The sequence below is a fragment of the Mus musculus genome, chromosome 11, assembly GCF_000001635.26.
Source record: "Mus musculus strain C57BL/6J chromosome 11, GRCm38.p6 C57BL/6J".
NCBI lineage: Eukaryota > Metazoa > Chordata > Mammalia > Rodentia > Muridae > Mus > Mus musculus.
The window spans coordinates 78260410-78283348 of NC_000077.6; the positions used below are offsets into that span (position 1 = coordinate 78260410).

General features: G+C 45.2%; 1 protein-coding gene across 6 annotated transcripts in view; it reads left to right on the top strand.

Moving 5' to 3' along the window:
- The first annotated feature begins 1240 nt into the window (after positions 1-1240).
- Positions 1241-22939, top strand: part of 2610507B11Rik (RIKEN cDNA 2610507B11 gene) — a 28976-nt gene continuing 7277 nt past the window's right edge. For 3 of the 6 annotated variants that reach the window (XR_001780058.2, XR_001780057.2, XM_006534313.3), the window contains exons 1-26: positions 1241-1508; positions 2290-2419; positions 3181-3230; positions 3503-3650; positions 4055-4173; positions 4770-4830; positions 5164-5353; positions 5942-6065; positions 6186-6310; positions 6527-6594; positions 6688-6833; positions 7690-7808; positions 7917-8080; positions 8230-8488; positions 9079-9284; positions 10882-11974; positions 12369-12560; positions 12688-12890; positions 13032-13150; positions 13273-13493; positions 14056-14246; positions 14379-14478; positions 14598-14800; positions 16631-16925; positions 18638-18795; positions 19300-19506. Coding sequence is in view for 4 of the 6 variants with exons in the window: in XM_006534313.3 (XP_006534376.1) it covers positions 1441-1508; positions 2290-2419; positions 3181-3230; positions 3503-3650; positions 4055-4173; positions 4770-4830; positions 5164-5353; positions 5942-6065; positions 6186-6310; positions 6527-6594; positions 6688-6833; positions 7690-7808; positions 7917-8080; positions 8230-8488; positions 9079-9284; positions 10882-11974; positions 12369-12560; positions 12688-12890; positions 13032-13150; positions 13273-13493; positions 14056-14246; positions 14379-14478; positions 14598-14800; positions 16631-16925; positions 18638-18795; positions 19300-19506 (4959 nt within the window). In the remaining 2 variants the exon portion in view is untranslated. Of the gene's footprint in view, positions 1901-2289; positions 2420-3180; positions 3231-3502; positions 3858-4054; positions 4174-4769; positions 4831-5163; positions 5354-5941; positions 6066-6185; positions 6311-6526; positions 6595-6687; positions 6834-7689; positions 7809-7916; positions 8081-8229; positions 8489-9078; positions 9285-10881; positions 11975-12368; positions 12561-12687; positions 12891-13031; positions 13151-13272; positions 13494-14055; positions 14247-14378; positions 14479-14597; positions 14801-16630; positions 16926-18637; positions 18796-19299; positions 19507-22649; positions 22750-22939 lie in introns of all 6 variants that reach the window. The other 3 variants (XM_006534312.2, XM_030246365.1, NM_001002004.2) reach the window with 3 other exon arrangements.

Genomic DNA, 22939 nt, shown 5'->3' on the forward strand with positions numbered 1-22939 from the left:
AATTCCTCGGGCCAGCAAGTGCCTTTACCTATAGATCCATCTCACAGGCCTTGAAGTTGTTATTTGAAGAGGCCAATCAAAAAAATCTGGAAGAATTATATGCAGATTAGGATCTGAGAACCAAGAACACAAAATACTTCATAATACCTTGGAACCATCTGGATTTCTTTATCTGGTACTGTGTTTATCTGGTACTGTGTTAGTAAGTCATTAGTCAGACACTGACTCATGAGAATAAGCATAACAGACCTTATCTACTTCCTTCATTTAACAATGAAGAATGCAAAATTCACTCTGGCTTGATTTGACCTTGAACTCTGTATTTCATGTAATTAAAATTGCTTCCCAGATAATCTGTAAAGGGTAAAACAATATTCACTATTTCTATATTTCACCCTGTTCTGGGTGGTGCTATACACAATCGCACAAACCTAAAAATACAGAATGGCTCTCCCCATGAAGGATGTTAGAAGATACTATCTGGCCCAGGCATGGTGACACATGCCTTTAATCCTAGCACTTGGGAGGCAGAGGCAGGCAGATTTCTGAGTTCGAGGCCAGCCTGGTCTACAGAGGGCTACACAGAGAAACCCTGTCTCAAAAAAAAAAAAAAAAAAAAAAAAAAGATAAGAAGATACTATCTGGAACAGTATTCAGACAGTAAACAAAGTTGGTTTCCTTGTGGGGTGAGATGATAGATAGCTGAGGTCTTTGAATTACCTCTTAATTTTCTCTGTAATCTTTTCAGACAGGATCACTTATGACCTACAGACACATAACTTTTGTTGTTGTTGTTTTGTTTTTTTGAGACAGGGTTTCTCTTTATAGCCCTAGCTGTCCTGGAACTCACTTTGTAGACCAGGCTGGCCTCAAACTCAGAAATCCGCCTGCCTCTGCCTCCTGAGTGCTGGGATTAAAGGCCTGCACCACCACGCCCGGCACCAGCCAGGCCGGCTCTTAATGGCCTAGGGAATGCGTTTTGGAAGTGGAACCTCAAAGTGGTAGAAACGACCCATCCTGGTCACCGCCCGGCGAGCTCGTGCGGACTCCGATCCCCCGCCCTCAGCGCGAACCCGGAGCTCCGCGGCGTGCCGCGCAGGCTGCGCTCTAGGTGTAGCGCGCAGGACCGCGCGTTCGCGGTCCGCCCCGCCCTCCCTCTCCAGAGCCACGCCTCCACTCCGCGCAAGCCGCTGGTCGGCCCTCAGGGCTCGCGCACGCGCGCGCGGGTTGGGGCGGGTCGGGGCGGGTCGGGGCGGGTCGTGGAGGGAGCCAGCCGGCTGGTCCACGAGCCGCCGGGGCGGGGACACGCGCGCGCGCACTAACGCTTCCTCGCCGTGCGTGTGCGTGCGCGGCCGAAGCCCGCCGCGGCGCTGTGCGGTTCCGGCGTCAGGGCCCGGCATGGCGGGGGTCGGGGCCAGGCCGGGCCGGACCCGGACCTAAATGCCTCTATTTCTCTCCGCGCTGTTGGTCTTGCTGCTGGTTGCGCTTAGCGCACTCTTCCTAGGCCGGTGAGGGGATTCTAGCCACAGGGTCGGGGGGGTCGAGGAAGACCGGCTGGAGGAGGCGCGGGTTGGTCGGGCGCCTTAGGCGGAGGGGGCGCGAGCAGGAGGGGGCGCTCAGCCGAGGCGAGGGGAAGCGAGGTGGGGGCAGGGGCGCTGAAGCATCTGGCTGGACCCGAAGCAATGTCCAGTCCGGGAACCGAATGTTTGCGTGTGAGGGAGGGGGCCTCCCTCGGTGGTCTCCCTTTCCTGCCCCGTTCGCCTCCGTGTCCTCTTCCCAGATTGCGAAGGGCACCTGCAGCCGCGCCCTGCAGAGAGGTCGGGAGGACTGGCTGGCTAGAGCAGAGCGGTGTTTGAGCAGTTCCGAGAGTGACCTCTGCCTTCTCGGAAACGGCTGCAGGGTGGGGACGCAGACAGGGACCCTCTAAGGAGTGTGCGATGACGTATTTAACACGACTGCCTTCACTTTGCCTTTTGAGGACCTCTTTTTACTTTGGGTTCCTAAAGATTTGAGGGTTTCTTTGTTTATTCTTTCTTTCTTTCTTTTTTTTTTTTTTTTTTTTTTTTTTTGACCTCTTTTAGAGGGTGAGTTTCGTTTGCCTAGTTTTGTTTGAATTTAGGGGCCCGTAGTTCTGGTTGTTGTGCCTAAATGAGTATGACTAGAGAAATATTTTAGGAAAATCGTAAAGTTCCTAAGAAAAATCCGGCTTCAGGATACCACCCCTTGCAAGGCCTTTCTAGAATCAAAAAGGGTAGAGGGTCTTATAATCCAACTGTTTTTTTTCTGCAGGTGGCTTGTGGTCCGGTTGGCCACCAGGTGGTGTCAGCGCAAGTTGCAGGCAGAGCTAAAGATTGGCTCCTTCCGATTTTTTTGGATCCAGAATGTCAGTCTTAAGTTTCAGCAGCACCAGCAGACGGTGGTGAGTTCCGGGAATTGCAGAGAGAAAGAGAGAGAGAGAGAGAGAGGAGAAGGGCGGGAGTGTGTGGTGTGTGTGTTGGTTTGGAGGGGGTTTCAAACTTTAGCTTCCTCCATGGGTAGTTTTCCTAGTTAACTCCACCCTTGTTGTTGTTGTTTTTGTTGTTGTTATTATTATTATTGTCAAGAGGATCTTAGGAGCTACTTGGAGGACTCTGCAATAGATGCCAGTTGTTTCAAGTGTTTATGGGACTAGATCTGGTGGTATAAACCTGTAATTCTTGTTTCTCAAGAGGCCGAAGCAAGAGAATTATAAATTCAAGCTCTGCCTAGGCAACTTAGTGAGTGCTTCTCTCAAAATTAAAATGAGCTGGAATAGTGGTTCAGTGGTAGAGCCTGGTATCTGCTGGGTCCTCTTTAGTATCTAGTACCAAACTAATGACACAGAGTATCCAGGGTATGGAAGAAAGATATGGAAGTAAACAGAGAAAGATTACAGGAAACAGCAAACTCACTGTTCTAATTTAAGAGAGGAAATAGGGTGGCAACTTGTTCATAAAAAGAGAACTGCTAAGCAAATTCAGCTAACATCATCATGAGGAGCAGGATAGCCACGTTGATCAGAGAAACCAGGGAAAGAGGATTTGTCGGGAGGACCAATAGAACTCCCTTCTCCTGGGACTCAGGACCTTTGCTGGTTCATAAACCTGCCCATCATTGATTTCCTAGCAACCAGGTACACGGCTGTCTTTACTGTCATTTTAGGAAATTGACAACTTGTGGATTTCCAGCAAACTCCTTAGCCATGATCTGCCGTGAGTACTCTGTGTCCTTACTCTGCCCTTGAGGAATATTTTGAGGTTGAGTTTTGACAATAAAATTCTTCTACGGAGACATTTTAGTCGAGGTGGGAGGGACGTTCTTGCTGGAGTCTCCTATTAGTCCAAGTGCTGTTTTGTGAGACATGCTGAAAACAACTTCCTCTGTTATTTGAGCTATTATGGGACTGGGAGAGGGTGTGAGGGAGGGAAGGAAATTGCTCTGAAAGGGATGGACCAGATGATAATGAGGCTTCTCTTCTGGGCAGAAACTATGTGGCATTGTGCTTTGGAGAAGTGCGCATCAGGACAGATCTACAGAAGGTTTCTAGCCTGTCTGCCCCATTCTCTCAGAACACAGAGGTGGAGCAAAAGGAACTGTCCCTCAGCCCATCCTTGTTGAAGATCTTCTGCCAAGTGAGATTACTTTTACTCTTTTTAAAAACTAAATATTCATGTGTGTGTGTATGTGTGCACGTGCGAGGATACTTCTGCATTGACCAAAGAGGCTAGCAGAGAGTGTTGGTTGCCCTGGAGATGAAGTTAAAGGCACATGTGAGCTGCTCTGTGGGGTTTGAGAATTGAACCCGAGATCTCAGGAAGAACAGCCAGTGCTCTTATTCGGTGAGCCATCTCTCGGGCCCCACTTCTGCTATGCTCAACTGCATTTCAGAGATGGTTGGTTGGCTTTGGACTGGGGAGGAACGGTGGGGGATTATTTTACTATCTGGAGGGATAAAAGCTAAGATCTTCCATTCTCAGCTGGAAAGGAAGAGTGGTGCCTTTACATTAACTATTGCATATCTTTATTATCCTTCCAGCTATTCTCCATTCATGTAGATGCCATAAACATCATGGTTCTTAAGGTGGCTACCTCTGAGTCCTTGTGGCACATCCAGATCAGTAGAAGCAGATTTCTTTTGGACAGTGATGGGAAGAGGTGAGTGGTAGGTAGAAGAGGCTGATAGTATCCCTGTTTGGAGTTGCTTGAGAGAAACTGAATGTCGAAGCCTCCTCATCTACACGTCAGGTTCTCACTCTGTGCAGTCTTGAGGAGAAGCCAAGACTGGCTGTTCTGCTTGCCCTGTTTTTTCTACCCAACAGATTAATTAAGAGGTAGTGAGGAAAGGGGTCAGAGTTTTTTGTTTTGTTTTTGAAGCAGGGTCTCACTATAAAGCCGTGGGTTTCTTAAAACTCTATATGTAGATCAGACTGTCCTTGAACTCACAGGACCCTACAAGCCTTTGCTGCTGCTTCTTTTTTTTTTCTTTTAAAGATTTATTTATTATTATATGTTAGTACACTGTAGCTGTCTTCAGACACACCAGAAGAGCACATCAGATCTCATTACAGATGGTTGTGAGCCACCATGTGGTTGCTGGGATTTGAACTCAGGACCTCTGGAAGAGCAGTCAGTGCTCTTAAACACTGAGCCATCTCTCCAGCCCCCATGCCTTTGCTTCTTGAGTGTTAGGATTCAGGACCTATACTACCACCTCTGGATTAAATGCTTTTAATTTTTTCTTTCTTTCCCAGTCTCATCTGTAAAGTGAACCTATCAAAGATCAATAGCAAAGTCCTGAAGAGTGGTCAGCTGGTGAGTACGTCAGGGTGATTGTGGGGCTTCATAGCCTCTTGAGCATGGGTATGAAGGAGCTTAGGGTCCTTGTGTTGTTAGATTCTGTGCCTTTAAAGGTTTTTCCCAAGGCAATGCTCAACCAGTATTCCTAACCATTGTAGCTTTGTTTGTTTTGTGGGAGACGATTTTGTCATGTGTAGCTATGGCTGGCCTGATATGTAGCCCAGTCTGGCTTTGAACTCATGGTGGGCCTCCTGCTTTAGTCTTGAGAACTAGGATTATAGGTGTGAAATACCACACTGGTTCCAGACCATTCCAATTTGATCTAAAACTTTAAACCTCCCTTCACAGGAGGATACATGTCTGGTAGAGCTCTCACTGGCCCTGGACCTGCGCCTACAGGTCAGCGTCAGCAGTTGGCATCTGACGGCTGTCACTGTGGATGTGTGGACACTCCATGCTGAGCTGCATGAAGGTCTCTTCCATAGTCAGCTACTGTGTCATGCCCCAGGCCGGATTTCCAAATCAGTTTCTTGTTCAGGTAAAGCCTCGGTCATTGAGTTTCTTGGCTGCTGTAGTCTTGGGGATTATTTTGGAAGTAGAAAAACCAGTGACTTGGCCCCTTGTTGAGGTGTGAGTCATTAGACACAATGGCCTTTGATTAGGTAGAGGGAGAGGAAATAGGTATTTCCGTGTTCTGAGTCAAAGAACTTAAACCTAATGGTTACTGTGAGTTAGCACTGCATGTTTTATGTATGTTTTTACTATCTTTTTTTTTTCAAATAAAGAAACAGGCCTAGAACATTTTAGTTAGCTGACTTGGCTGATGTCTTATAGTTAGTGAAAGTAAGTGTAAATTATTTGACAGTTAAGTCCATATCTTCTCCATTATACCTAACTATTCACTTTACTGTTTATGCTTTTAGCGTTTTAGAGTCTGGGAACGGAAGTATATCAGATACCTGGGTCTGTGATGTTTTGGGCCTTGTACCCACTTAGGCATTTGCTTAGCTTATCTTTTTACCTTCCTATATGTGAGGATTTGACTGAAGAGGGGCAGGGCTGGGAGAATTTGAGAATGTTAAGGAGTAATCAGGTTCTCATGTATATTATTCATTCCTATTTCCAGATTTGACTGAGAACTTTGCTGAACCAACTCTGCCTGGCCTATACCTCCTCCAGCGGCTGCCAGACCAAGTCAAGGTGAAGATGGAGAACACAAGTGTGGTGTTGTCTATGAACAGTCAAAAACGGTAAGGACCCGCGCAGACTGAGGGTGATCCCATGGCTAGTCTTAGTACTCCCTGAGCCTGTGTGTGGAGAGCAGGGAGAGGCATGCCAGCTGGTTCTGATGTGGACTCTCTCTGGTCCAGGCACTTGACTTGGACACTGAAGCTGCTGCATTTCCTGTACCACCGTGATGAGGACCAACTGCCGCTTCGAAGCTTCACAGCAAACTATGATATGGCACAGATGAGCACTGAACTCCTATTGGAAGGTTCATGGAAGGGGTTACTGGTACTAAGAGATGGGAGGACCAGGCGTTCTGTGTTAGTGCCCTACTGGGTTTAATATCACTGTGGGTGGAAGGAGAGAAGATGAGATATCCCTGACTCAAAGTGTTGATGGCAGTGTTCTCATCTTTTGCCCGCACTTGCCCTTTTCCTAGTTATACTTTGTGGCTTCCCCTCATCTGTTCTTTGGCTTCTTACAGATGGGTTGTTGCTGTCCCAGAGTCGCCAACGAATTGTCTGCCTCAACTCCCTCAAGGCTAATGTGCAGGTAGCTGCCAAGAACCTATGTCTGCTCTCTTCATGTTGCTGCATGGGCCAGTTCTGGGAATAAAACCCATACTTGGGGTCTTCTCATTCCCAGGTGACCACCATCGACCTCTCAGCTTCTCTAGTTCTGAACACCTGTATCATTCATTACCGACACCAGGAGTTCTCTCACTGGCTCCTTATGCTAGCACTGGAGACCCAAGGAGCCAGTTCACCTGATCTTAAACAAAGAAAGAAAAGGTGAGTCTTAAGTTACCTCTCACCAGGTATACTCTTTTTAGCCTTAAAGTGACGCCTTGTGTTAACTATAGATTTAATTGTCTGAGTTCTGTACATCTTCATTTCAGAAGCAAACCTGTTGTAGATATATCTTTCCTGTTACAGGGATGATATCCTTTGTTGGTATGAAGATACCTTTTTTTTTCTTTTTTTTTTTTTTTTCTGTTTCTTTGAGGAGGATGTCATTTTTATGTTTTCATCCTCGGTACCTAGCACAGTGCCTTACTTACATAAGAGAAGTGGACTGGGGTGAGAAACAGCATCTCACCTGCCCTGGGCTGTGAGCTGGGCTGTGAGCTGGGCTGTGAGCTGTATAGAGTGTGTGTGTGTGTTGCTCTGCACACAGAAAGTGATTTGTAAGGGATGCTTCTTGTGACTAGGATGAACCATGTGATGCTGCCCTATTCATTATATTTGGCTGTCAATGTGTACATTTTGTAATTTTGTCTTTTTTTTTTTTTTCCAGACATAAAAATTCTCTGTGTTTCTCTGTGTAGCCCTGGCTGTCCTAGAACTCACTCTGTAGACCAGGCTGGCCTGAAACTCAGAAATTGGCCTGCCTCTGCCTCCTGAGTGCTGGGATTAAAGGCATGTGCCACCACTGCCGGACAATTTTGGTTTTTTTTTTTTAAACTTTGTCTTCATATCTTTCTGCTGTTCCTTCAGAATACCATTGGGAGGAACAGCAATCTGAAGGACTTCACTTTTTACTTTGTAGCTGTGGCCAGGCCCAAAACTAAACTGTCAGCAGTTTTGAGAACTCTGTTCCTTGACAGGAAGTGGCTATTATAATGATGTCAGTCTTATCCCTGTGTAGAACCTTCCCTCAGATCCTGGCTCCCATTATCTTCAGCACCTCAGTCTCCAATGTCAGCATTTCCATTCAGCTTGGAGATACACCACCGTTTGCTTTGGGGTTCAATTCCATCTCCCTGGGTAAGGCTCAGGGATGGGAAGGGAATGAGGATTTGCCCTTTGGTTATAGCTATGCCTGTTTCATGGCCACGGTGCCTTAATTGACTACCTCCTTACCATGTATTTCAGACTACCAGCACCTCCGGCCACAAAGTATCCATCAGCGAGCAGTGCTAACTGTAGATCATCTCTGCTGGCGTGTGGGCAGTGACTCCCACATTCAGCGGGCACCACATCCACCTAATATGCATGTTTGGGGCGAAGCACTTGTTCTGGATTCCTTCACACTACAGGTAGGTGGGTGCTGTGTGGTGAGTCAGGGCCCACGGAGTGCCCTGTCCTGACACGCATCTGAGGCTGGAGTGTGCCCTTGGTGTGGGGGCTGCATCAGGGTCTCCTAACTGCATCGGCATGGTTTCAGTGGGTTTCCTTTCTTTTCTAGGGAAGTTATAACCAGCCCCTGGGCTTGTCCAGCACCCAGTCCAATACTCTTTTTCTTGACTGTACTATTCGAGGACTTCAGGTAGAAATATCAGACATCTGTGCCCAGTGTCTGTCTCGAGTCCTCTCCTTGGTGATTCCACAATCTGAAAGGTCAGCTGTCTCTAGGAAGTCGTCACTTGGGGAGTCTGTGACCTTACTGTGGAAGGTCGACTTGAAGGTGGAAGACATGAACCTGTTCACTCTTTCCGCACTGGTTGGTAAGTGGAACAAGAAGTCTGCTGAAATTCTTCTTTTCATTAAGGAAGCTTATTATCTGGGTAGCCTCCTTGTTAGAGGGACAAAACGTTAGAAAGGCTTGGATGACAAACTTTGTTCTACTTCTTAGTGTCTATTGAAGAAGGAAGTATTTAAAAAAGACACAATGGGAAAAACTTAACCTTGGCGTGATCAGAGGATGAGGCCTGTGTGGTGTGTCTTTTGATTTTTTTTTCTCAAGACAGTGTTTCTTTGTGTAGCTCTGGCTGTTCTAGAACTGAAGTAGACCAGGCTGGCCTCAAACTCAGATTCTCCTGACTCTGCCTCCCCATGCTGGAATTAAAGGCATGCAACCAGCTTTTTATTTTCTTGTGTATAGTTCTGGAGAGTAAATGATGTATGGATAATTCTAGACACTGAGAAAGTTCATTGACTTTGCCAGGTCTAGTTAGGTAAGAGAAGAGAAAGTTTTCCTAACATACTAGGAATCACTTAGGAGAAGTGTTGGCACTAAAGACAGTAAAGGGATAAGAAAGGACAAAGGACAGGTTGTCACTTCAGAACTTAGAATGTCTTGGTTTCTTGATGCCAGGTGCTTCAGAGCTACGACTGGACACACTGACTGTCTTGGGTAGTGCTGAGACCTCCACTGTGGGGATTCAAGGACTTGTGCTTGCATTAGTAAAATCAGTCACAGAGAAGATGCAGCCCTGTTGCAAGGCTCCTGACATCCCCACGCCAGTGCTGGGTCTCTCCATGCTCTCCCTCACCTATCACAGCAGCATCCGCTCTCTAGAGGTAATGCTTTAGGGCTATGGGCCAGATTGGATCACTTAAAGCATTTTTTTTTTTTTGACTAATGTTGTGAAACATAGAGGAAAAGGACAGCTGGTGTCCATCTTTCCTTACTTCTTAGATTTTAAACATTTTACTGTGTTTTTAAAAATACATGCAAAATAGAGACCATTTAAATTTTCATATTTCCAGCTTCAATAAATTCCCATTTGTAACTATCTTATTGCAGCTGTACCCATTTTAGCTTTCCCTACCCCAAGCTCTGGGGTCATTTTAAAGGTGATAACAGATAAATCATTTTAATTATAAGTATTTCCATGTCTGTGTAATATATACATATAACACACACATATATACATATATGACATATATATATATATATATATACACATATATATATATATACACACACACACATACACACACACGTGTGTGTGTGTGTGTGTGTGTGTGTGAAAATAAGAGGGCATTTTAAAAATTGGGGGTGGGAGTTGACTCAGCAGTTAAGGGTACTTGCTGTGAATGCTATAGAGGACCTGAGTTCAGATTCTTAGTACCCATGTAAAAGCCAGGCCTGTAGCTCTAGCATTGAAGGATGGAGAAAGTGGATCATGAGACTCACAGGCCTTGTGTGTAAAAGTACTGGTCACACAGTACAGCAGGTTTGACTGTAACAGCAAGTTTCTGGTTTAATGAGAGACCTTGTCACAAACAAAAACGAAAAAACAAACAAGTGGGAGGCTGAGTGGTGGTGACACGCCTTTAACCCCTGGACTCTAGAGACAGAAGTAGGTGGATCTCTGTGAGTTCAGGGTGAGCCAGGACTACACAGAAAAACTATCTCAAAAAACAAAAATCCAGAATAGAAAATAGTTGGGGCTGGAGAGATGGCTCAGTGATTAAGAGCACTTACCATCATTCTTGTAAAGGACTTGTAGCTGACTTCAGACGCATCAGAAGAGTGTGTCAGATCTCATTACGGATGGTTGTGAGCCACCATGTGGTTGCTGGGATTTGAACTCAGGACTTTCGGAAGAGCAGTCAGTGCTCTTACCTGCTGAGCCATCTCACCAGCCCCGTGTCTTGATATTTCAATTTCTCATCCCTTGAGCTATTCAGAACTGACTTTGTCTCTCAGGATGACCAGGACATATATTCCTAGTAAGTCAGTTGCTGTGTTATACTTTATATTGTGTTTTAGGACTCAGGTCATCTAATTCATTGATGAAACATTTCAAGTTGTACTTGTTTTTGGATGGTGTTCATTGAATGGTAACTTCTATGTGGAAACATAAAGCAAAATGATTATTAATGTCTGTATGTTAGTTTTAGTATGGTAACTACCAAAGAAAACATGCCTCAAACTTAAGGCATTTTAGAATCTACTAGAAGAAAATCCAAAAGTGTAAGTACTTACAAGTGACAGCTATTAACTTAGCACTTTAGTGCTAAGGGGAACCAAGCAAGGCAGTAGTTAATGTAGTTTCTTAGGAAGGACTTATGAATTATAATTCATGAACCTGGTAGGCATGTGTGATAGTCCTGTTCCTTCTACTGTCCTGAGACATAGTGACGTGCATTCTTTTCTTATACCCTAAAGGTTCAGTGTGGTGCAGGGCTGACTTTACTCTGGAGCCCCCCAGATCACATGTATCTGTACCAACATGTCAGGGCCACTCTACAGTGCCGAGACCTCTTACGAGCTACTGTGTTTCCTGAGATTATTGAGTCCCATTCACTAAACACTCCACAGTCCACTTGGGAGCCAGAAGACCATCTCCCTGAGTCATCCCTGCCTAGGCGGCTGCTCACCCTGACCCTGGAGGTGAGCACTGCCAAGCTAACAGCTTTCGTGGCTGAGGACAAGTTCATTACCCTGGCTGCAGAGAGTGTGTCGCTGAACCGGCATGGAGGTTCACTGCAGGCTTACTGCCCCGAGTTGGCTGCTGGCTTTGATGGCAATAGCATCTTCAACTTGAAGGAGGTAGAGGTGCAGCTTCTGCCTGAGCTAGAAGAGATGATCCTTCACAGGAACCCCTTCCCTGCGCTGCAGACCCTCCGCAATCGGGTTTGGCTTCTTTCCCTCGGATCAGTCTCAGTGGAGTTTCCTTATCAGTATGACTTCTCTCGAACTCTGGATGAGGCTGTGGGAGTTCAGAAATGGCTAAAGGGGCTGCATCGAGGGACTCATGCTTGGGCTTCTCCAAGCCCTGCCCCTCTTCCACCTGATTTACTCCTAAAGGTTCAGCACTTTTCTTGGGTTTTCCTGGATGACATCTTTGAGGTGAAACTTCATGATAACTACGAACTGATGAAGGATGAAAGTAAGGAGAGTGCCAAAAGGCTGCAGTTGCTAGATGCCAAAGTGGCTGCCCTGCGAAAGCAGCATGGAGAGCTATTGCCAGCTCGGAAAATTGAGGAGCTCTACGCCTCTTTGGAACGCAAAAACATTGAAATCTACATCCAGCGCTCTCGTCGTCTCTATGGCAACACACCCATGCGCCGTGCACTGCTCACTTGGAGCCTGGCAGGGCTAGAGCTGGTGGCTCTAGCAGATGCATCCTTTCATGGGCCCGAGCATGTGATAGAGCAGGTTCGAGAACTTGATCCTGGAAGCCCTTTTCCTGCTGAAGGAATGGATCTTGTCACTCAGTGGTGTCGTATGCTCAAGTGCAATGTCAAAACTTTTCTGGGTAAGTGCATCTTATTGGTGGAGCCTGGTATCTGTCCTGTGAGTGCCAGGGAGCTCTCTGAGTGATTGCAAAGGAGCTAGGTTTAGGCTGTATTGGGAACTACACTTGGTTTGAGTAGACAGCTCTGCTTTCCTTTCTTTGTTCCTGATTTCCACCCTGAAACTACTCTGCTGACATATTAATGAGCACAGGCTTTTGTGAGGCTAGTGTGGCTCTTGAATTTCATGTTCTCTCTGTCCCTCACCTTTGCCTAGTGGTCTCTGTGACCTGTTTTATCTTTGCTACATAATTGCCAGCCCTTGTTCTCTAGATTGACTATAAATGGGTAAAACAAGCAAGGGGGAAACCATGTGTGAACGTAAACAACCAGTGTTCATCTGCTGTCTAATAATAGTTCGGATCAGAGACTATCCACGGTACCTGTTTGAGATCCGGGACTGGCGGCTAATGGGTCGACTTGCGGGCACTGAGCAGAGTGGCCAGCCATGCTCCCGTCGACGTCAGATCCTGCACTTGGGGCTTCCCTGGGGTAACGTGGCAGTAGAAAGAAACATGCCCCCACTCAAGTTTTACCATGACTTCCACTGTGAGTAAAGGAAACAGTTGGTTTGGCTGAGGGGTATTTATGGGCCTTGGGTAGACGATAATCTGAGGACCTTTTGGAGCAAAGGAAGACCAGAGAGGTGTAGTAAGCCTGCATTCCTCTACCCTAGCGGAAATCTTCCAGTACACAGTGGTGTGGGGCCCATGTTGGGATCCAGCCTGGACACTGATTGGTCAGTGTGTGGACCTCTTGACTAAGCCTTCAGCTGACCCCAGCCCACCTTTGCCCTGGTGGGATAAGAGCCGTCTTCTGTTCCATGGGGACTGGCATATGGATATTGAACAAGCAAACCTGCATCAGCTGGCCACTGAGGTGAGGGGCTCCGTGGAGTCATTTCCTTGTTGGGATGGTGTAGTTGGGACCTGCACAGCATGTGGGGTGTGAAGAGAAAGGTTGGTCTTTTGTCTGTCTGTAGCTCACCCTCGTTCTTTGGGCTCGGGCGGGTCATTGTAGGACCCCTATAATACAACTGAGAACATGCACTGGGAGTGGAGCCACCTTTCTTTTCATTGGAAACCTGGTCAGTTTGTGTTCAGAGGGGACCTGGATGTCAACGTAAGAACAGCTTCTAAGTGAGTAGTGGAGTGAAGGGTGGGGGCCTTAACTGGATGGGGGAGTTGGGGTGGGGGAGAGGGAAGAGCCAAGGGGAACAAGTGACCAAGTCTCTGAGGGCTGGGGCTCCGTTGTGAGGCAGGTATGACGACTGCTGCTTCCTTCACCTGCCTGACCTCTGCATGACACTGGACCTACAGTGGCTGTGCCACGGGAATCCTCATGATCATCACAGTGTCACTCTGAGGGCCCCAGAGTTCCTGCCTGAGGTACCCTTGGGCCAGCTCCATGACTCCTACCGGGCCTTCCGCTCTGAGAACCTCAATCTCTCCATCAAGATGGATTTGACTCGCCATAGTGGGAGTGAGACTTGGGCCTGGGACAGTGGGAGGATGGGCTTGGGTCCTGACCACTTAGAGTGAAAGAGGGATGGGACAGAAGGACAGAACAGAGTTTAGGTTGGGACCTTTGCAGGAGGATTGGTGGTTTTGGACTGCTGTTAACAATAAAACCATAAGTTGTGTTGCTTATGAGCAGTGGATATTCTCAAAGTTGTATAGTCTAGGAAGTTAAAGATGCAAGTTGTCTGGTGAAGGTCCTCAGCTGACCCAGTGCACCCTTTGTCATCAATATCATAAGGTCTTTGTCCTTGCTGTCAGCTTCCTTTATCAATTCCATCACCTTGGAGTTTAGGATTTTAACCTAAATATCTGGCTGTCGGAGTCGAGTAGGGGGATGAACAGACAAACGTTTAGACCATGGCAGTAGGTGACAGCAGAGAGCTTAGATCCTTGAAAGAAGTGCTAGGGACACTGCATATGAGGAGGGTGTGTGGGTTTTGTAATCTCTAAAAGTGAAGCTAGGGAAGCGCTTCCTCACCTACGTGTCAACCACAGCTTGAATACGTCTGTCCTTTCCTTTGTAGCAATATCCCAGCCCCGAATTCTGGTGTATAGTAGTACCCTGCGCTGGATGCAGAATTTCTGGGCAACTTGGACTAGCATCACAAGGCCTATCTGTAGAGGAAAACTGTTTAATAACTTGAAGCCCAGCAAGAAAAAACTTGGCCAGCACTACAAACAGCTTTCCTATACTGCACTGTTTCCCCAGCTACAGGTTAGACTCAGCATCTAACAGTAGTTAACTGGGTTTCCCTTTCTTAGTTTTTTTTATTTTCTAATATGTTGAATCTCTTAATCCTCTCTTCTGCCATCCTTTCTTCAGTTTTTTTTTCTCTCTCATTACCAGGTACATTACTGGGCTTCCTTTGCCCAGCAACGGGGCATCCAGATTGAGTGCAGTCAGGGCCATGTCTTCACTCGGGGAACTCAGCGGCTTATACCTCAAGGTCAGGCCAGAGGGTCTGTTTCTCCTAGTCTATTCCTTGGGTTTCTTCTTGGTTCCGTTCTCCTCTTCTCACATAACTTTCATACATTCTGCATGGAATATATGCTCCTTTTTTTTCAGCTGGCACAGTGATGCGGCGCCTTATTTCTGAGTGGAGTGTAACCCAGATGGTGAGTGACTTAAGTCAGGTGACTGTTCATCTGATGGCTTCACCCACTGAAGAGAACGCTGACCACTGCCTTGATCCCTTGATCACAAAGACCCACCTATTGAGCCTGTCTTCCCTTACTTACCAACGGCACAGCAATCGCACCACTGAAGAGGTACTGCTTGACAGTCTCTTATCAGTTTATGTTAGTGTCTCAATTTCAGTGGGTAAAATAGACTACTGGTGGCTTAGCAGAAGTTTCTAGTCGTTTTGGAGACTTTAGAAGTCCAACAATATAGTATCATGTCATGTGGCTTTTACTGTCATGTGGGCCCTACCCTCATGTGCCTGTCCACACCTGTTATCTCCTGAGTCCAAATAGCATTTCCTTGGGGTGAGAGTTAAATTCTGGTAAGGTTTCTGTGTTCATACTGTGTATGTCATTATGATATATTCACTTGGTATAGTTGTGTCAGCTGCTCTTTTTAAGTTGCATTTATTGGGTTGGTGGTTACATATGTGTGCAAGTGAGCAGACAGTTAGCAGGAGTCAGTTTTCTCCTCCCACCCTATTAGTCCAGAAGATCCAACTCAAGCCATTGGTTTGGTGGTAAGTACCCTTACCCACTGACCCATCTCACTAGCTGCTGCTGCTTCTTTTTAATTTTTATTACATTAATGTAAAAAGAAAAGAAAGATGTTTGTATGTCTGTGTGTGCATTTGTACACAGGGATCAAACAGAGGTCACCAAGCTTGGCAGCAAACACTTTTAAATGCTGAGTGTGATCAGCTGCTGCTGCTGTCTTGTTTTATTTTTGAGATAGTCTTGCTGTGTAGCCCAAGTTTGGCTTGAATTTTTTTACTTTTCTGTCCTCTTGCCACTGCCTGAAGTGCTGGGATTACAGGCATGTGCTATCTGTCACATAGCGACATCATCCTTGAGAACTCCTGAGCTGGGTATTCGGTTCAGTGTCAGGTATTGGATTAATGAGTTCAATCCCTGGCACCACCGTTCCCCACAAAAAAAAGAAAAAAGAAAGAAAGAAAATTCCTTTTCTTCTCTCCCTCTTAACAAATCTCTTGGTCTTCAGGAAATAGTAAAAGTTTGTTTTTTAAGCCGGGCGTGGTGGCGCACGCCTTAAATCCCAGCACTTGGGAGGCGGAGGCAGAGGCAGGCGGATTTCTGAGTTTGAGGCCAGCCTGGTCTACAAAGTGAGATCCAGGACAGCCAGGGCTATACAGAGAAACCCTGTCTCAAAACCAAAAAAAAAAAAGTTTGTTTTTTAAGATTTTATGCTCTACCTACATATACGCCTGCAGGCCAGAAGAGGGCACCACATCCCAGTTCAGATGGTTGAGAGACACCATGTAGTTGCTGGGAATTGAACTTGGGACCTCTGGAAGAACAGACAGTGCTCTTAACCTCTGAGCCATCTCTCTGGGATGAGTAAAAGTTCTTTCTTTCTTTTTTTTTTTTTGTTTTTTTGGGGTGTTTTTTTTGGGTTTTCAAGATAGGGTTTCTCTGTGCAGCCCTGGCTGTCCTGGAACTCACTTTGTAGACCAGGCTGGCTTCAAACACAGAAATTCGCCCACCTCTGCCTCCTGAGTGCTGGGATTAAAGGCGTGCGCCACCACGCCTGGCTGAGTAAAAGTTCTTTTTTTTTTTTTTCCATTTTTTATTAGGTATTTAGCTCATTTACATTTCCAATGCTATACCAAAAGTCCCCCATACCCACCCACCTGAGTAAAAGTTCTTAACACTTTGTTTAGTGCTGGCTTTCTCCATCTTTCCCAGTTAAGTATAGCATTTGAAATTAACTGATTCATTAAAACTGCATTAAGTGCAGTTAGGATGTAAAGTAATGTACAAACTAAGACGACTTAATATTTCTCGAGGGTCTTGCCATTTCTCCCTCTGTTTATAGCAAGTTTGTCTCTGCATTTCTGTTCAGGAATAGAGGTGGGAATGTCTGTGTGACCCTGGTACCCTTTTCCTGTTTCTCAGGAGCTTTCTGCTCGAGATGGTGATCCTGCCTTTCATACACACCAGCTGTATTTGGTAGATTTACGGATTTCCTGGACAACCACCAATAGGGACATTGCCTTTGGCTTATATGATGGCTACAAAAAAGCAGCTGTACTCAAACGTAATCTCTCTACTGAGGCCCTGAAAGGTTTGAAGATTGATCCTCAGATGTCAGCCAAAAAGCCAAAGCGGGGTATCCCACCTAGTGCCCAAGTCCCACCTCATGTCAGCACTCCCAGCTTCAGTGGACGGCCTGATAAGGGATCATCAGGAGGTAGGCTGGGACAGATGAGACTATGGGTTTACATTTAGAACGTGAACATGTGCTTGGAAAAGGCCTTAAGAATGACTCAGTTATGACTGGTTCCATCTCGATACAGACACAGAGATGCAAGTGTCATTTATTTATATTCGGCCATCTTGGGTTTATATTGCTAAAAATGAGGAAGCTTTGAAAGTCTGTCCTGTGGCCAGAAGATCAGCAAGAATTGGAATCAGAAGAGAAAGGGAAAGAAGCAGAGTTAAGAATGCTTTATTGCTGATGTAGTTGAACACATTTTTAATCTCAGCACTCAAGGCAGAGGACAGCCTGGTCTGTACAAATTCTAGGCCAGCCAAGGCTGTAGAGTGATACTTTTTCTAAACAAAACAATAACAAAAAAAGAACTATTTTTCAAAATTTCAATATTGGACATTGAACTCAGACATTCTAAGCAACTACTAAGATCATATCCACAGCCTTGCATCATTTTGATACATTTACTTTGTTAAGGCAACAAAGATTTAAGTGCTTAGTTGGCATAAAACTGAAACACTACCAGGTTCTTTTTTTATCTTTAGCACTCTGGGGAAAATCTTGAAGGTAAGTAAGACTTGGCAAGAAAGGAATGGCATTTTAGGGTATAACGAATACAAGGCAATGCAAGTTAGTGGTGCCCGTGAGAACAAGTGGAGAAGTGTCAGTGCCATGCAGAAGGAATTCAAAAAATAGGGAAGTTACAGTGAAAGGGAAGGAAATGAGGTGAGGACTTAAATTGAGTTTTTAGGGTATGGCTTGTGGAATGTGTGGAAATGGGGGAAGGGGCAGTCAGTGAGGAGGGAATGACCTGGATAAGAATGATATTAGGGAGCCGGGCGTGGTGGCGCACGCCTTTAATCCCAGCACTCGGGAGGCAGAGGCAGGCTGAGTTTGAGGCCAGCCAGGGCTATACAGAGAAACCCTGTCTCGGAAAAAAAAAACAAAAAAAAGAGAATGATATTAGGAAAGGGTGACCTGTTCAGAGATGGCAAACAGTTTGTTTTCCTTAACACAGTAATAAGAGGAGTGTAAGGAGTGGGTTAGAAAGATTGTTGGGATGGGGATCGTTGGGAGACCTTCCACATTAGGAATGAAGAACTATTGAAGTCTCTGAATAGACTGTCACAATTAGATTTCAACAGGAAGGTAGCTCTAGCAGTGTTGTGTGGGAGGACTGGTGGTGGACAGACAGATGAGGAAACTATTACAGGGTATCAACAGGAGGCAGCAAGGACTGGAAGGAGGTGGAACAGCTGGGATGCGTAAGAAGGACAGAACGTCACTGTGCATATAGGAGACTTGGCTGCTGGAAGGAGTTAAAATGGGGAAAGTATAAGCCTGTTCTATAGCACTGTAGAAGCGGAGACAAGCGGACACACCTGGGTTCAGTTCCTGCCATTGTCTGGATGTGGACCCTAGGAACAAAAATAACACCATTTAAACTGGTATTTCTATTTTTATTGGAAATCGTTCACTTTTATTTTTAGTAACACTGAGGGGAACTAAATAGCTTTTATCTTATCCTTTGGGTCAAGGGTTGGATAGAGTGAACTGCACCCGTGTTCCAGGTTGAAGATGTAGCTCAGTCCTTACCTAGACAGGAAGTAATAGAAGCTCAGTGTGGTCCTGCATGTGTTCTCCTTCCCTTCGAGACGCTGACCTTTCCCCATTTCCGATTTCCTTGCCAGGTGCTTACATGTTGCAGAAGCTGATTGAAGAGACAGACAGATTTGTAGTATTCACAGAAGAGGAATCCGGTATGAGTGACCAATTGTGTGGCATTGCTGCCTGCCAGACAGATGACATATACAACCGAAACTGCCTTATTGAGCTGGTTAACTGCCAGGTATCTTTTTTTAATAGGAAACCAGTACGAAGATAGATCCCAAATAAAAATGTTTACTTCCCTATCATTTTTTTAAAAATACAAAAAAAAAATTAGGATTCTACAAGTTGGATGTGGCGGCTCACACCTTTAACCCAAGGAAGGCTCTTGGGAGGCAGAGCCAGGGGGAATCTTTGAGTTTGAAGACAATATAGTGAGACCCTGCCTCAAAAAGGGGGGCTGGGAGGGGGTCCCACTGTGTGGCTCAGGCTGGTCTCAAACTTGGCTGTCTTTGCCTTGGTTTCCTGAGTGCTGAGGGCTTGTTATTGCTAAACTCAATGTTTCTCCACGTATAACTGAAGAATGGGTGGCGAGAACTCAGCTTTGTACCTTTCTGTAGGTTTCCTGAGTAACACTTCCACGTATAAAACCCAATAAAGCTTGCTCTGTAAGCTAGAGTTAGCAGTGATCTGAATACCCTTCTCAGCCCCCTTTGTGTCTAAAACTGCATTTCTCTTGACATAGATGGTTCTTCGTGGAGCAGAGACAGAAGGCTGTGTCATTGTATCGGCTGCCAAAGCTCAGTTGCTGCAGTGCCAACACCATCCAGCTTGGTATGGTGACACACTGAAACAAAAGACTTCCTGGACTTGCCTGTTAGATGGCATGCAGTATTTTGCCACCACTGAAAGCAGCCCTACTGAACAGGATGGCCGACAGCTCTGGTTAGAGGTTAGTCAGCCTGGGTGGGGAGGTCCATTGTATATCTCTAGTTTTCTATAGTTGGCCCCTTCAACTAGAACCACTGGGAGATTCTTCATAGTACCTACCTTTCTGCTTAGTAGGAAAGGAAGCTGCTGATACCGTGACTGTGAGCAGCCTCTGTGCTGTAGGAACTAGTGCTTTTCTCTCCTGTGGCACTGTTACATTTACCAGCACTAGAGTAAGTAGACAGGAACTTTTTCCTTTTTTAGTTTGTAGTCCCTTAATAAACGTCACACAAACAGGCAACTAAGGAAATAGACAATGGATCTGAGAACTTTTTTTGTCAGTTTGAGACAAGTCTTGCTATGCAGTTTGGTCTCAGGCCCAGGTAGCCTGGAACTGGAGATCCCTTTGCCTTAGCATCTGTAGTGCAGGAAACGTGTCACATGGCTAGCCAAGGGTTTGTTTTTTTGTTTTTTGTTTTTTTTTCATAGCCTTTCATAAAGATGATTGTTTCAGCAATCATTGTTTTTTGTTTTTCAAGATAGGGTTTCTCTGTGTATCCCTGGCTGTCCTGGAACTTGCTATGTAGACTAGACTGACCTCAAACTCAGATATACACCTGCCTCTGTCTCCCAAGTCCTGGGGTTAAGGGCATGTGCTACCACCAACTGGCTAAGGTAGAACATTTTAATTTCTAAGATAGGCTCTTAGACTTACCGGAGGGTTGATGATCATGAGGCATATCAGGCTAGTGTTGTATATTATCATTTATATATTTGACATGTGGTAAGTGTGCACATAAATTAAAGGATTCAGTTATATCTGATAAAAAAACAATAAAAAACATGAATGATGATAATAAAATGAACCAGAGTGATAACCTCTTTTGTAGATCTTCTTGTCCCTGGCTAGAATGTCTGCAAAGGAACTTCTGGTTCAGTCAAGGCAACCTCAAGTGTAATGATGCCAGACACAGATGAACATTTAGATCAGATGTCAAGCCGAGTATGGCCAGGTTAGGTCACATAGGAAGTTAACCAACCATGTCTATTACTAGTATTCTTGGGGGTAGTCACAGAAAGTATCTTAGCTGGAGTTCTGGCTCAGTGGTAACACTTGATTATTATGCATAAGGCCCTGGGTTTGATCCCCATAACCACCAAAGAAATAGGGATGTAGGAGTGGTAATTATCTATGTAAAGGTGGGCAGAAGTTTCTGGGCATTTATAAGCAATGCCACCTTTTATAGTTGAAGGCTTTTTTCCCTCCCCTAAGTTGCATTAGCATTAAAGTGGAGAGATCCTTAGAGTTAGAATATGATTTTTCTCTTCCCCAGGTGACTTTGTGATTCAGTAGATCCGTCATCCAAATCCTGGATCTCTAAAATATTCGTGTGTGTCATTTATATATTTTTTTTGTAAGTTTTTTTTTTTTTAAATGTGTTTGTGAGTCTGCCATGTATGTATAAGTGCCCTCAAGAACCAGAAGAGGGTGTCAGGTCTAAAACTAATTACAGGTGATTGTGAGCTGCCATATAAGTGCTGGGAACTAAATCTGGGTCCTCTGCAAGAAGAGCAAGTGCTTCTAACTGCGAGTCATCTCCAGCCCCTAAAGCCTTATTTATGTTTATTTATTTTTAATATGTATGGGTACTTTGCCTGCGTGTATGTCTGTGTATCCAATGTATGCTTGGTGCCTGCAGAGGCTAGAAGAAAGTGTTAGATCTTATGAGACTTAGAATTACAAGAAGTTGTTAGATGTCCAGTTGATGCTGGGAATAGAACCTTCATCTTTTGGAAGAGCAGTCCGTGAGTGTTCGTAACCACTGAAACATGTCTCCAGTCCTGAAGCCTTGATCTTACTGCTTTGATTTTTCATGCCATTCATTCTGTTAGTTACCCTGATCTCCAAAGTGACAATATCAGAATGGTTTTCTTTTTAAGTAGGTGTATGTATAAGTGAGCATGTGATGTGTGTGCAATAAATATGTGCCTGTGCATTCCCAGAGGCCACAGGAACGGGCATTAAACGTCTATCATGTTGTGCCTTATTCCCTTGAGACAGGGTCTTTCATTGAAATTGGAGCTAGGCTGGGATTTAGCATGCTCCAAAATGTTTCTGTCTCTACCTTCCATAGAACTGGGATTACAGGAATGGGTGGCCTTCCCTGGATTTTTACATTGGTACTGAGGATTTAAACTCAGGCCCTATTATGTATGTATGAGAGAGATCTGTTGTTTTTAGAGGTTAAAAGATAATAGTTTTGTGGAGTCAATTCTCCCACTTTTTAATGTGTGACTGCCTAAATGTCTGTATATCATCTGCATGCCCTCTGACACCAGAAGGAGGGTGTCAGATCCCTAGAACTAAAATTACTTACTAGGTAGTTGCTGATGTCGGTGCTGGAAACCAAACCCTGATCTTCTGGTAGAACAACAAACAAATGCTCGTTACTGCTGAGCCATCTGTCCATCCTTTTCCCCTTTTATATGAGTTCAGACTCGGTCAGCAAACCTTTTACCTACTGAGCCATCTTGGCTATATTTTTTGAGGTCTTACTGTGTAGTTTTAGCTGCTTAGCACTTGATAGGTAAACTAGACTGACCTCAAAGTCCAGGAAGCCCAGAGATCTGTCTTCCTCTTATTCCAACTGCTGGGATTACATGTGTCAGCCACTATTCCTGGGTTCAGAGTAGCTCTGAAGATAAAAAAACGGGAAAAACACAAAGAACATACCAGCTCCGAATCGTGGCTCATGTTTATAATCCCAGCACTTGATAGAAGCAAGGTGGAAAACTCCCCAAAAAATGTTAGGTGATTTTTTTTTTTAATTATGTAAACATCATAAAGTGTCTTTACATGAACTAAGATTACCACACTATCGTTGTATGATACAGCCTCTTGTTTTGTATTTGTGAGAGTCTCAGCTATGTGTTCTAGACTGCCATGGAACTACATAGTCCAGGCTGACCTCACATCTGTAATGATGCTCCTGCCTCACAGCCTCTTGCTGGGATTACAGGTATGGGGCTATTGGGCCTGCAACCTGTCATTGACTGAAGCATTCTTTTGCAGCACATGACTCTATTGGAAACATGGCCATCTATGGTGGTGTTAGAACAAGCCACCTTTTTCCAGGAGCTAAAGGTCCCTCAATGTGTTTGCAGGTGAAGAATATTGAGGAGCACCGGGAACGTAGTCTGGACTCTGTTCAGGAGCTGATGGAAAGTGGGCAGGCAGTGGGAGGCATGGTTACCACAACCACAGGTCAGCTCTCTTCCCTCTCCCAGGGTGAATGTTCATCCCAAAGGGGCCTCATTCTCTTATCTAACCCACCTTCTGCATTCTTCCTTTCTTTTTGTCTCAGGCTTTAGAGACCAAACTGTCCTCTAACTCATGAGCTTAGGCATGAGCTACATAGGGTTTTTATTTTATTTTTGACAGTACTAGGGAGCAA